This window comes from Palaemon carinicauda, chromosome 28 (genome assembly GCF_036898095.1).
Source record: "Palaemon carinicauda isolate YSFRI2023 chromosome 28, ASM3689809v2, whole genome shotgun sequence".
NCBI classification, from domain to species: Eukaryota; Metazoa; Arthropoda; class Malacostraca; order Decapoda; family Palaemonidae; genus Palaemon; species Palaemon carinicauda.
Window position 1 is genome coordinate 70,693,593 of NC_090752.1, and position 15,000 is coordinate 70,708,592.

General features: G+C 35.1%; 2 protein-coding genes across 2 annotated transcripts in view; one reads left to right on the forward strand and one right to left on the reverse strand.

Annotated features, from left to right (window-relative positions):
• The window catches only part of LOC137621656 (uncharacterized), a 217,435-nt gene that overhangs the window by 214 nt on the left and 202,221 nt on the right, over window positions 1-15,000 (forward strand). The gene's annotated exons all lie outside the window — the stretch shown is intronic.
• On the reverse strand, window positions 11,329-11,730 carry LOC137621880 (uncharacterized). Its single transcript, XM_068352385.1, has one exon. The coding sequence runs from the start codon at window positions 11,728-11,730 to the stop codon at window positions 11,329-11,331; it is 402 nt and encodes a 133-aa protein (XP_068208486.1).

Here is a 15,000-nt window from a genome sequence, read left to right on the forward strand (position 1 = left end):
ATATTCGCATTCTCCTTTATTCTCAAGCAGACATTTTAATCTCTGAGGCCTTGTTTTTTTGGTTCGTATTGAATTATACTAATTTCAAGTTACTAACCTTCTTTGGTCTTACTCCAAATGAACGTTTGTGCTCAAACTGAATAATGACAAGCAAAATACTTCTATTATCGACGATAAGCAGTAATTGTGCTTTTGATTTATTGTTCGTCACCTTGTTACAAAACTCATCTTGGACCTAACTACGCAGTGTGCTTAAATGAAGGTCAAACTACAGCCTAAGGCATACGGTAACCTCCTCGGCTCAAGCCAGTCTCTCTCTCTCTCTCTCTCTCTCTCTCTCTCTCTCTCTCTCTCTCATTCCGCTGAATGCGAATTTGCTTACTTGTTAATTTCGTTCAATATCTATCTAGTGTTTATTTAATTTGCTTGATAAATAATATATATCTTAAAACTAATTTTATATTGTGTTGTTTTTACCGTACGTTCGCTTTATCCTGATAAGTTTTAGTTGGAAACCAGAAATAAATGTAAATTTGTTTTTATTGTATCCTGTTGTTGACGTGTCCATGAGATTATTAATTCAGCCAAACAAACAGTCTCTCACAAGATGTTTCGCAGAAGGTCGACCTAATTTTTTGCTCTATATAGATAGATAGTTAGATAGATAGATAGATAGATAGCAGTAATACTAGAGCTGTGATTAACCTGTTTTATTGTTCAGCCTTTGGAAAACTTGTTTCCGTCATCAGCGCCTAAAAAATTAGAAATAAATATTCTTTATATATTAAAGCTATAACATTAATTTTAAAGTGGAAAAATGATTAAAAAGATTGTTGTAAAGCTCTTTGAAAGATAATGAAAATGAAATTGGATATTAGATATAGAATCGCACTAGAAATTCAAACATTCAAATCACCTGGGAAACTAGGCAATTGAAACAGGTTTTGTAAATCTGATTTACCATATACTGTATATATATACATATATATATATATATATATACATATTATATATATATATATATATATATATATATGTGTGTGTGTGTGTGTGTGTGTAGGATCTTTATAATTGACAGTTAGCTAATTGATTGAGTCATTCTGAGTTACACGAAGAAATTTTAATTTTTTTCAAGTTTGCATGCATATTTTTTTATTGATATATGGCAGTTGTCTTGTACATACATACATACATATACCAAGGCACTTACCCCAATTTTGGGGGGTAGGCGACATCAACAAGAAACAAAAACAAAAAGGGGACCTCTACTCTCTACGTTCCTCCCAGCCTAACAAAGGACTCAACCGAGTTCAGCTGGTACTGCTAGGGTGTCACAGCCCACCCTCCCACATTATCCACCACAGATGAAGCTTCATAATGCTGAATCCCCTACTGCTGCTACCTTCGCGGTCATCTAAGGCATCGGAGGCAGCAGCAGGGCCTACCGGAACTGCGTCACAATCGCTCGCCATTCATTCCTATTTCTAGCACGCTCTCTTGCCTCGCTCACATCTATCCTCCTATCACCCAGAGCTTCCTTCACTCCATCAATCCACCTAAACCTTGGCCTTCCTCTCGTACTTCTCCCATCAACTCTTGCATTCATCACCTTCTTTAGCAGACAGCCATTTTCCATTCTCTCAACATGGCCAAACCACCTCAACACATTCATATCCACTCTAGCTGCTAACTCATTTCTTACACCCGTTCTCACCCTCACCACTTCGTTCCTAACCCTATCGACTCGAGATACTCCAGCCATACTCCTTAGACACTTCATCTCAAACACATTCAATTTCTGTCTCTCCATCACTTTCATTCCCCACAACTCCGATCCATACATCACAGTTGGTACAATCACTTTCTCATATAGAACTCTCTTTACATTCATGCCCAACCCTCTATTTTTTACTACTCCCTTAACTGCCCCCAACACTCTGCAACCTTCATTCACTCTCTGACGTACATCTGCTTCCACTCCACCATTTGCTGCAACAACAGACCCCAAGTACTTGAACTGATCCACCTCCTCAAGTAACTACCCATTCAACATGACATTCAACCTTGCACCACCTTCCCTTCTCGTACATCTCATAACCTTACTCTTACCCACATTAACTCTCAACTTCCTTCTCTCACACACACTTCCTAATTCTGTCACTAATCGTCCAAGCTTCTCTTCTGTGTCTGCAACCAGTACAGTATCATCCGCAAACAACAACTGATTTACCTCCCATTCATGGTCATTCTCGTCTACCAGTTTTAATCCTTGTCCAAGCACTCGAGCATTCACCTCTCTCACCACTCCATCAACATACAAGTTAAACAACCACGGTGACATCACACATCCCTGTCTCAGCCCCACTCTCACCGGAACCCAATCACTCACTTCATTTCCTATCCTAACACATGCTTTACTACCTTTGTAGAAACTTATTACTGCTTGCAACAACCTTCCACCAACTCCATATAACCTCATCACATTCCACATTGCTTCCCTATCAACTCTATCATACGCTTTCTCCAGATCCATAAACGCAACATACACCTCCTTACCTTTTGCTAAATATTTCTCGCATATCTGCCTAACTGTAAAAATCTGATTCATACAACCCCTACCTCTTCTAAAACCACCCTGTATTTCTAAGATTGCATTCTCTGTTTTATCCTTGATCCTATTAATCCTTACTCTACCATACACTTTTCCAACTACACTTAACAAACTAATACCTCTTGAATTACAACACTCATGCACATCTCCCTTACCCTTATATAAGGGTAAGGGAGATGTGTACAATACATGCACAAACCCAATCTACTGGTACCATTGACAACACAAAACACATATTAAACAATCTCACCAACCATTCAAGTACAGTCACACCCCCCTCCTTCAACATCTCAGCTCTCACACCATCCATACCAGATGCTTTTCCTACTCTCGTTTCATTTAGTACTCTCCTCACTTCATCTATTGTAATCTCTCTCTCATTCTCATCTCCCTTCACTGGCACCTCAACACCTGCAACAGCAATTATATCTGCCTCCCTATTATCCTCAACATTCAGTAAACTTTCAAAATATTCCGCCCATCTTTTCCTTGCCTCCTCTCCTTTTAACAACCTTCCATTTCCATCTTTAACTGTCTCTTCAATTCTTGAGCCAGCCTTCCTTACTCTCTTCACTTCTTTCTTGTGATTGGATAAAATAATTAAATAAAATAACTTCTGGAATATAGAATGGTCTTATACAGGTAGTGAAAGGTATGCTGTTTTTAATTGGGATTTTAACTGTAATGTAATATTATTCTTTATGGTTGGGACTCACCTCATCAGTGAGATGTCCAGAGTTCGATTCCCGAGAGATCCGAAAACGCTTTTTGAACATTCAGCAGTGAATTTCGTTCCTTGTTAATCGAATTTCGTGAGGTGCAAACAAGATTTTAAAGTTGTGGGAGTGGAAATATCATACCAAAGTATCCCATTCTTGAGTTATATGAGCGATTTCAGTGTTGTCCACAACCTAACTGTCCTTGTGAGGTTCGGAGAGGGGGATTTGGGAGGGACCATAGATCTACCTGCTGTTAGGAGGGAAGATGTGAGGTTAAGGTTAAGAATAGGATATAAGCAGGTTGAGGGAAGTAGAGGAAGGTTGCGGGAGTGGTATGTGATAGGAAAATGCCAATCAAGATAAAAGTCGAGATCTATACCACAGTACTGAGACCAGTGTACAGGTCAGTAACGTGGTCTCTTAAGACGAAAAGAGGAACCAAAGCTTGAGGGAACAAAGATGGGAATGCTGGGGTGGATTATGGGAATATCACTATTTGAAAGATTGGAAAATGTTGAAATAAGAATGGCAGGCGTAGTAAAGATTACAAGGATGATTGTGTCACGACTGAGATAATATGGACACGTGTTAAGGATGAATGGATTTGTTTTGTAAACTTCAGTCTATATCCATACAAGCGCACTTTAATGTGCACATCTCGTGAAGCACTTCTGAGTGCAATGAGTTTGAAAGTATTTTAACCATAAAACGATGGAGATTTTTATGTTTTGGTAAAAAAGTTTTTTGACATTTTTCCGGTCTCTGAGAATGTATGTTTTTAGAATTTAAAAATTTTTAATTTTTATTTTATCATAGATTTTCTTCTCTATTTTTATCTACTATATGTACTAAATATTTTATTTTATTTATTTTTTAGCATTATGAATATTTTTTTCGGAATTTAATCGGACCAGCTATGTAAGAGTGGAGCTTGACTCATTGGACTGGTTAATCTCTTCCCTAATAATAACCTTAAAAGCCGACCGGCGTCGGTGCCCAGTCATGACGTCATCAGATTATATAATATTCAACCATGAAAGAGAATGCAGTTAGATAATTTCTCTGGTGTACCCAAGATTTGCATGCGAATGCTCTACTTACATGGTGAGAGAGAGAGAGAGAGAGAGAGAGAGAGAGAGAGAGAGAGAGAGACTCTAGGGTTCTTAAAGGCAAGAACTTAGAATAACTTATCTCCAAGTTATGCAGTTAACGAGTTTTCTTGGCCAAATGTGGAGTGATTGAGGGCTTGGAATATACAGTGAGGATGAAGAACTGAAAGTATTCTTTCTTTTTTTAAGAATGCGACTTGTTTTGTTGAACAGGTTATTCAATATTCATATATTTGGTGTTTGCCTGTGTAACTGTCTTTCTCTTTCTCTCTTGGACTGTGAATCAGTTAAAATAGAAAAGTATGAGTCTCTCTCTCTCTCTCTCTCTCTCTCTCTCTCTCTCTCTCTCTCTCTCTCTCTCTCTCCGTTTTGACGATTGAGATAATGTTTAGGTAAATAAAGAAATAAACAGAAAATACCAGTCTTAGTGTGTGAGACCAGACAAGAGTGAAGACGAAAAAAGTTTATACTTATATTGATTTGCAATTTCAAGACACAAAGAGACAGTTGAAGAACTTTGACTCATATAATTCCGGGTGCTAAGACTTTGCTTGACGTAACTCCAAGACCTACCTGGGTCTTCAGTTGTAAATAATTTATTAGTGGTTTTGATAGCTTGTTTCCTTAGCTGGCCACAACAGATATAGAGGAAAACTTTCTAGAATTTTCAGGATGAGAGGCGAAAGAAATAATTCTCTTAATTTAGAGTTTTTTCTGGGTTTGACGCCGAATATTTAAGTGTTGTCTATTAGGTATAAATTGTTTTGATATTACCGAAATGTTATATAATGATAACATAGCGTTTTTGAGTGTTGACCTCTATCGAAGAAACCTGGACTGAATATTTTTATCTGGCATGTTGGAGTGATGCCTTCACTTTTTTTTATATATATATATATACTCTCTCTTCTTTATACCGATACTCTTGTGTAAAGTTTAAATGAAATGTACCCTTCGAGAAGCCAACCAAGACAGGAACCACTTTTTACTCAAATATTAAAACTGGTATTGACACGTCTTACGTTCTACGCTTTTGAAAAGTAATCGCACCCTGTGGGAGATTGATGAGCTCCTCCATCCTGGGTATGATTTGGCTTAGAACAGAAGTTCTTAAGATTATATTTAATATTGGTGATAAAGATGATAATGATAGTAATAGTAGCCATCCACACACACACACTGACACACACATACGCACACACAAATATTGTTGGTCTATTAGTCTTCACTGTGGCCCAATTCGTCTCTCCCTAGACTACTAAATTCTGTCGTAAGTTTTCAGTCATGACCTTAAGAGCTCATATGCCAGCAACCGTTTCTAGTCCACTGCAGGGCAAAGGCTTCAGACATGTCCTTAGTCATGCTTGGGGTTTGGTCAATTTTCGTCACCCTGCTGGCCAGTGTGCATCTGTGGCAGTGGGAGATTCTTGTCTGAATGCTCACAGCAAACCAACATAGTATGGGTGGCCCTGACTAGTACAGCTTTACTGATCGGGGCGATATACAAACCTATTCACCACGTTAAGGTATCCCCACTCAGAAAGGTACAATATGCACAATTGAAAGGGAGGATGATGTAAGAGGGCATAGAGACGGCAAGCCCTATCCTTGGGACATTACGTATTCTTGATATATTTTATATAACCCTTTGGTGAAGAGGCAGTTCCCATGGCTTGACTACGGCAAGTCTAAACGTGAGGTTTATTATAGGTATTGTTATAACGGCATAGTCAGCAGTATTATCAACAGCTCTTATTATCCATGAGTATGATGTCATCTACAACTATTTCCTCACAAAAAAAAAAAATATTTATATATATATAACTAAAACATCGATAATAAAATAACCGGAATAGTAATGATAATATAGATAGTAGCAGTTTTTAATTTATGTTATTCGTTTGTATTTTGCATCTTAATCCAATTCGAGCTAAAACTGTCAATTATTGGTAATTATGATAGATTTTACTATTGAATGACGGGTTTCTTGCAAATGACTAGATGGTTTGAATTGTCGGTACCTGTCCGCTGTTGAATTTTGAGTCGAGTTATATATACTGCGCCCTTGGGAAACTTTGTGTGTGTGTATTTTTAGAACTGTTTTTATGTAGATGATGATGGCTTGTTTTGTGCTTCTTTTTTTATTATTATTATTTTGTTTATAATCATAACTTAATTTGTTTTTATTATTATTATTATTATTATTATTATTATTATTATCATCGTTGTTATTATTATTATTATTATTATTATTATTATTATTATTGTTGTGGTCTTGATGTGATATTTCAAGGAGTATGACCTAGAAAATGTATTTTACTAGAAATGTTTGTAGACGTTTTGATTTTCAAATAACATTGGTATTAATGAGATGATATTTGCATAAAAGTGTCAATGATATCTCCTGGGAAGTAAATTTAATCATTTTATTCAGAGTCAATCAATAACATGACTTTGGGTTATTGAGATGTTGATCCTCAAATAAGTTTAGAACTCCAGAAAACGTCCTTGCCTGACGATCAGCCAGACGGGAAATCGAGTCCTGCTCAAACTTTATAGTTTCTTGTAGTGTCTGCAGCCTCACCATCCTTGTGGTGTACCTGCTGAGTCATCAGCAGCCATTGCCTGGCCCTCCTTGGTCCTAGCTTGGGCGCCAATCATATGGACATATGGTTAGTCTCTAGGACATTGCCCTTGCCTCTGTCATTTCATTTACAGTATGATCGACCTTGTAACCTTTAATTGTACTACAGGTTAATATTTTCCCCAATAGCATTACGTATCTGAGGTTTAGCATAGCCTTACGCTGTCTTTGGATAGAGTTCTTTTGCTTGAGGGTATACTCGGGCATACTATTATCTTATTTTTTCCTCTTGTTTAGAAAAAAAAATTAGTTTATATATGAAAGATCGAATTTAATGTTATTGCTGTTCTTAAAATATTTCATTTTGATTGTTCATTACCTCTCGTAGTGTATTTATTTCCTCACTAGGCTATTTTTCCCTGTTGGAGCCCTTGGTCTTATAGCATCATGCTTTTCCAACTAGGGTTGTAGCATACCTTGCAATAATAATAATAATAATAATAATAATAATAATAATAATAATAATAATAATGATGATTATGATAATAGTGTAAATGAGGGTATTCATTTTGGTTAAGTTTCCTCAAGAAAATATAGTTTGTATATAATCATATTTCTTCTCTATTTTACCGTAGGACTTGTAGGTGTAAAATTCCGTTAATATTTAGTTTTTACAAGGTAAAAGTAGTTGCACTTATAGATGACAAAATTGCCCAGTAAATATCCCCTCGTCACAATTGAAAGGCTCGAAAATATCATCTTGTAACGATTAAATGAATTTGAAAGATCTCTTTAACAGTTAAGTGACTTTATATCACCACACCTGAAAACATAAAGTTTTGTTCAAGTTTTTATAGTTTATATAGGAATTATTTATCGTAATGTTGTTACGGTTCTTAAAATATTTCATTTGTCCTTGTTTCCTTTCCTCAGTGGGCTATTTTCCCTGTTGAGGCCCCTGGGCTTATAGCACCCTGCTTTTCCAACTAGGGTTGTAGCTTAGCAAGTAATAATAATAATAATAATAATAATAATAATGATAATAATAATAATAATAATAATAATGATAATAATAATAATAATAATAATACTCGGGTCTAAGCAATGTCAGGCAGGGTAGACGATCGGGAGTACGGTCTACCCCAAAGCCAAAGCAAAGTCCTTCATAAAGAAGGCAACCGTGCTTACCCCATAAAAAATGGGAAAAAAAAACACCTTATTAGAAGAAGAATATCATGATCATCAACACACAACGGGCGTTCCATGGAAAACTGAAATTTGATAGTTATAATGACTATAAATGAGTTCCAAATTAGCTCACCATATGAGAACCAATAGGAACGTAGTTGGATACGAACGTAGTTGGTATTCAACTACAACTGATAGGAATGTTGTCTAGACGATCATAAATGGTATCTGACATTATTGAAAGTGACTTACAGTCTCCATCTTCAACGGATTAACTTGTTAGACAGAATCGCCTTCAGATGGACCACATCCTTATTTGGAAAATCATTAATATTTACCGGGGTTTTTATGGCAAACTCCTGCTATGAACTGCATCCAAATGATGTCTCGCCAGATAATAGCATTTGTAGTGTGCAATAGAGGATATTTGTTTATCTAATTAGTTTTTAACATTACGTAGATTGATAAATTCTATGGTAACTTGTTCGTTCAAAATTAAAAGTCGATTGGTTATCTTAACTGGCATCTTGCACACACACAAATGTTGACGATAGAATGGTTTACTTTGGTTTACAGCCATGAAATGATTTACTTTGTTGGTGTTTTTGTTTGTATCGATGTGATGCAGCTAAAATGCTTATGGGTCAATGAAATGAAATATAAAGGGAACAAATGTGATCACCATTATCTAGGGAAGCAATATATATATATATATATATATATATATATATATATATATATATATATACACACACACATATATATATATATAATATATGTATATATATATATATGTATATATAAATATAATATATGTATGTATAAATATATATATATATATATATATATATATATATATATAAATATATATATATATTTATACATACATATATTATATATATATTTATATATACATATATATATATATATATATATATATATATATATATTTATATATACATATATTATATATATATGTATAAATATATATATAAATATATATATATACATATATATATATATATATATATATATATATATATATATATATATATATATATATATAATATGTTGCTTCCCTAAATAATGTTGATCACATTTGTTCCCTTCATATTTTATTTCATTGACCCATAAGCATGTAATTTCAGGCGATTTGATTTCCAAATTTTACTTAACCTAGCCATTGTCTGGTTTGCTTTCAATCTTTCACTAAACTCTAATTCTAAAGACCCTTTATTGGAGATCATAGTTCCTAAATACTTAGATGGTTCTACCTCATTCATTCTTCCTCCTTCCAATGATAATTCATCTTCCATTGCATACTTTGTTCTCATTATCTCTGTCTTTTTTCTATTTATCTTCAGCCCAACCTCGTGTGATATTTCTTGCATTCTGGTAAGCAAGCATTGCAAATCCTATCATGTTCTGCTAAGAAGGACATCATCAGCCTACTCTATGTCTGCTAAATTCTTATCATCAATCCAGTCCAATCCTTCTCCACTATCTCGGACTGTTCTACGCATTACAAAATCCATGAGGAGGATAAACGACATAGGTAACAACGCGTTCCCTTGGAGTACTCCGCTGTTCACTGGAAATTCATTTGATAAGACTCCATTAACATTAATTTTGCACTTGCTATGCTCATAAATAGACTATACTTAATCAAATTTACATATTTAACGCAGTACCTTCAACAAAATTGTCCGGTGCACACTATCAAAGGCTTTATCATAGTCCACAAATGAACCGAAAATGGGATTTCTATATTCTACGCATTGCTGTGCAGCATGTCTCAAAATGATGGTCAGTGCAATTTCTACCTTTTCTAAATCCTGCTTGTTCATCTCTCAGCTTTTCATCAATCTTACTCTCCAATCTCTTTCTTAGAATAAGCGTACTATATATTTCATTACGTAAGTGCTATTCCTCTGTAATTATTGCAATCAGTCAGGTCTCCCTTTTTAGCTATTTTCACCAACACTCCTAACTCCCATTCATCAGGTTTTGCCTCTTCATTCCACATTCTTCAAAATAATCTTGTAAGTAGTCTGGGAGTCGCTTCATTTTCAGCCAGTTTCATTTCGGCAGTTATTCCATCGTATCCCGGGGCTTTCCATCTCTTTAGTTTTTTAGGATAGCTTTGACTTCAAACACACTGAATTCGTTCATGGGCATATCAAGGTCTTCATCAGCTTCAGGTATATGTATATCAATCAAATTATTTCCTTCATATCTCCTATTCATAGCCTCACTAAAGTGTTCCACCCAACGTTGTCTTTCTTCGTCTTATGTTGCTATAACAGAGCCATCTCTCTTTTTGATGGGTATATGCTTATTCTTCTTTGCCCCTGTCCAGATTTCATCAATAGTCTATGAGCAATTCTTACACCATAGCCACTTCCTGAATTCATAGCTTTGTCAGCCTCATCTGCTTTACTGTCTAAATATTCTCTCCAGTCATTCCTGGCTTTTCTTTTGACCTCACTATCAATACTGGAATACTTAGCATGCTCTACCTTGTAATTTTCAATACTTCTTCGAAAACTTTCAACAATCAATTTCTGTCTGTCTCCTTTTTATAGTATCCCAAGTATTATTTGATGTCCATGGCTTTCTCCTTGTATCTGTGTGTCCCAAGACTTCACTACCAACTGACCGATATATGTTCTTAATATTACACCATTCTTCATTAATTTTTTGTTCTTTGTCTCTTAAAATCTCTTAAGACTGTATATCGATTCCTACATTCAATTGCAAATGTTTCTCCGTGCTTTTCTTCTAAAAGCTTAGTTTTATTAAAACTAGGTATTCTATCTATCTTTCTGTTGGGTGCTTTCACTTTTAATTTCAGTGTGGCAATGAGGAGCTGGTGATCACTACCAATATTTGCACCTCTATACCTTCATACATTTCTATGAGTCCTCCTCCTCTCTTTATTAATGGCAGTGTGATCTATCTGATATTTGTAATTGCCACATGGAGAAGTCCATGTATACTCGTGTATCTTCTTGTGTCGAAAAAGAGTACCTCCAATGACAAGATTGTTTGCTGAACAGAAACTCATAAAATGAGCTCCTTTTTCATTTGCAACTTCGCCAAGACCCTCCACACACATCACATTCTGTATCCCTTGATTATTTCTTCCAACTTAGCATTGAAATCGCCAATCACAATTTTCATATCTTTCTCAGGGATCTCGTCTATTACCCTCTGCAGTTCTTCATAGTATTCATCTTTCCTTTTTTCAGGAAAATCATTTGTTGGTGCATAACAAACTATAAAACTCATATTGCGCTGCTTTGATTTGAACTTTGTTCGTAAAAATCTACTATATACATCTCTCCACTCGGTTAATGCCTTTTCTGCTCCTTTGGTGTCATCATCATCTCTACACCTTCTCTTCCAACTCCATCTGATCTTCCTGAGTAGATATATATTGCCCTGGTCTAAAGTTTCCTTATCAATCATCTTACAACGAGTTTCACCTAGAGCCAAGATATCCAAACTATATTTCATAAATTAACTCTCCACTTGGTGTAACTTCCCAATCTGATTCATGGTTCTAACATTCCAATTACCTATTATAAATTTTTTTTTTTCACTTCATAAACCGGGAAATTCTTAGCACCCCGCTACGGCCGGGACTGGTGGCCATTCTGTCATCTTCTCTTTCCATGACTGACAAAATCTATAGAGGATTCATTGGCTAGATACATCAAAGATTAGCCAGTTCCTTGTGATGTGCAGTGCCTATCTAACTAAGGCAAGTGACCCCTGGCGGTCCATACTAATTTTAGTAAGATCAACTGCCAGGCATCAGGAGTAAAAGCCTAAGAGACAGTTTGTCCATCGGGTTAAACCCAATCCGTCACCCTGCTGCCTGTGACTTCATCGAGATTTAGTGGGGCATTTCCTCCACACCCAAAGCTCTCATTACTCCACCAAGTTGCTCATCCACCTATACAAGTATAACCGTTGGCAAACATGGATTGCTAAGATATACTGCTTATCACGGTATCATATACCGCCTAGCACGGAATAGATATACCGCCTAGCAGTATATAAAGTATATATATATATATATATATATATATATATATATATATATATATATGATAATTTTGCACATTTAGACGTGTTTTCCATATTCAAATAAGCCATATATTATGCTCCTCCCAATATCTGGATTCTCTCTCCCTCGGGATCAGAGATCCAAGGGGGAATCAACTCAATGATAATAGATTCTGGTCGGCCGGGAATCGAACCCTGGCCAAAAAAACTGAGGTTCCATTGACTTTGCGGCTGAGCTGCTAAGTCAATGGAACCCCAGTTTATTGGGCCTGGGTTATATTCTCCGCCGACTAGAAGCTATTGCTTTTTAGTTGATTGCTTCTTGGGGTCTGATCCTGAGGTAGAGAAACTCCAGATATTAAAAGTAGTATAATATATATATATATATATATATATATATATATATATATATATATATATATATATATATATGTGTGTGTGTGTGTGTGTGTGTGTACACGATTTTTTATTTTAAAATTATTTTTATCAATTTAAATAATGTTTATTAACATTAACAAACTACATGAATTTAAGAAAATATTTTGAGATATATTAAGAAATTTTACATGTTTATGCTAAAAAAACACACTACTTAATAAAGAGAAACATTAACGTTTACGCTTGGCTTTGACCTGTTCATAGCTATCTGCATTTAGAGATTTCAGTTGTTACTGGAACTGGTGTTACGTAAAAAAGTGAAACCCGCTGCAATTCTTGAGTTTTCGCATCGCCAGAAAAACTGTAATTTAGTGAGGCTGGTGTTACGGATACCAGGAAGTCCCCAGTTTTACGTTGAAACAACCTGTTTCTCTACTAGTTGCATCGTCTCTTGGTTATATAAATCTCTCCCCATGTAGTCCCCCGCCACTTTTGAAGTTAATTACACTTATGTAACTCTGATGCCCGTTTTATGGTCCTTTAAAGCTTATGTAACTTGCAGAATACACGAATGTTTACGGAATCTGCAGAATGGGTTTCAAAGTATTTCGTTCGTGTTTGCATACTATGAAAGATCGTCTGCTGTATACTAGTGAATTGAAAAGACTACTGCACTGATCGCATACCAGACTGAAATTTGAGGTCAATTTTGACTGTGCTGTTTATGGCACAATAGCCAAATTTCTTCATACTTACGGGAAATGGAACTCGTCTGTGTCTTAGTCATTTTGAATAAGAATACTAAGCGTAGAGGAAAATCGATTGTCCATTTTATTATACCATGAAATGCTTGACAATTATTATTATTATTATTATTATTATTATTATTATTATTATTATTATTATCATCACCACAGTGAAAGGTCAATAACGAATATGGAACGTACCATATTGAAGTATTATTGGTCCTTTTAAAGTACCTAGCTTTGAAATTAATCAAAATTAGTTGTTGTATATGATTTTAATTTTGATTATCCGGCTGCAAAAAAAAAATAGGTAAACCGTTATTTTCCCACGGAAATTGTTTTGAATGAAGACGAGGTGTGGTGGTGGTGGTGGATGATGGGGGGGGGGGGCGTTAAACAGGGTAATAAAATACCAAATCAGGTGACGCTTCTGGTCGTATACTTAGGTCAAAGTACAATCAATGCAGCTTTGATTGAGAGAATATTGTTCTGGAACTTTAATGAACTATCGAATGATATTTGCCTCGATGATGAAGCTTGTTGTGGTGTGAAATTTTCAAAATGAATTAAACTCCGAGCTAAATCCCACTGAATTTTGTATTAGATTTTGTGACTTAATTTTTTCATTGATCTTAAGTGATAATTGATATGTCTCGACAACTTTTCAAGATGTCATCCGTTTTCTTACATAAATTTTCTGTCTCAATTTATGATTATTGAAATTGTCAATTCCATGATTAGTTACCGTCTTTCGTATATTTACTTCTCCTAGGACACAGCATTCAGTTAAATATGTTATTGCACTGGTTATAGAGCTTGATAAGATAAACAAGCTCAGAATATAGACCAATCGAGTAACATTTTGCATGGGCTGTATCATTACCATAAGCACATGAGTCTTTAAAAAAAAAAAAAAACTATAATTGAACTAGTAAATATTTATAAGGGTGTTAGGATCTCCATAGAAATTACACGAGACTTAAAAAACTCGTCATTGAAATGATTTATGCTAAATCAAATAAAAAACTTGAGTGTGATAGATATTTGCATGTAACCTTGAGATCCCAAGCTGTCACATGTTACGTAGCGAGTAACAGAGCCAGAACGTCCTACCAGGACTACATTAAGGCTGAGCCAGGTTAGGCTTGGATGTGGCCATAGCTGTAAGGGATACATTCTTCTGTTCTTCATAGCTACTAAGGAAGCTTTCATAAGAGCAACCACCGCTGCTAACATACTGCTGGGGCAACAGGACTTCTTTTTGTTAAGGTCTACCTGTCCGAAATCTCTTCCAGGCCGGTTTTATGATTATTTGCTTGAATATCAGGTGGATATCATACATGTTAAGTAAAGTATTTTATATATATATATATATATATATATATATATATATATATTTGTATATTTGTATGCATATACGTGTATCATGTTGTGTGTATATATATGTATGTTTTTTTATATATATATATATATATATATATATATATATATATATATATATATATAAAACTTTTTCCTGTTGCTTAGAAAATATTTTATAAGCCCAATTCATGATCACAATGATGATTAAAACCACTAGAAAACTAGTTTA

What these genes read in the sequence shown, in the direction of transcription:
- LOC137621880 (XM_068352385.1), bottom strand. Translation starts at nt 11,730, where the DNA reads ATGAAATATAGTTTGGATATCTTGGCTCTAGGTGAAACTCGTTGTAAG.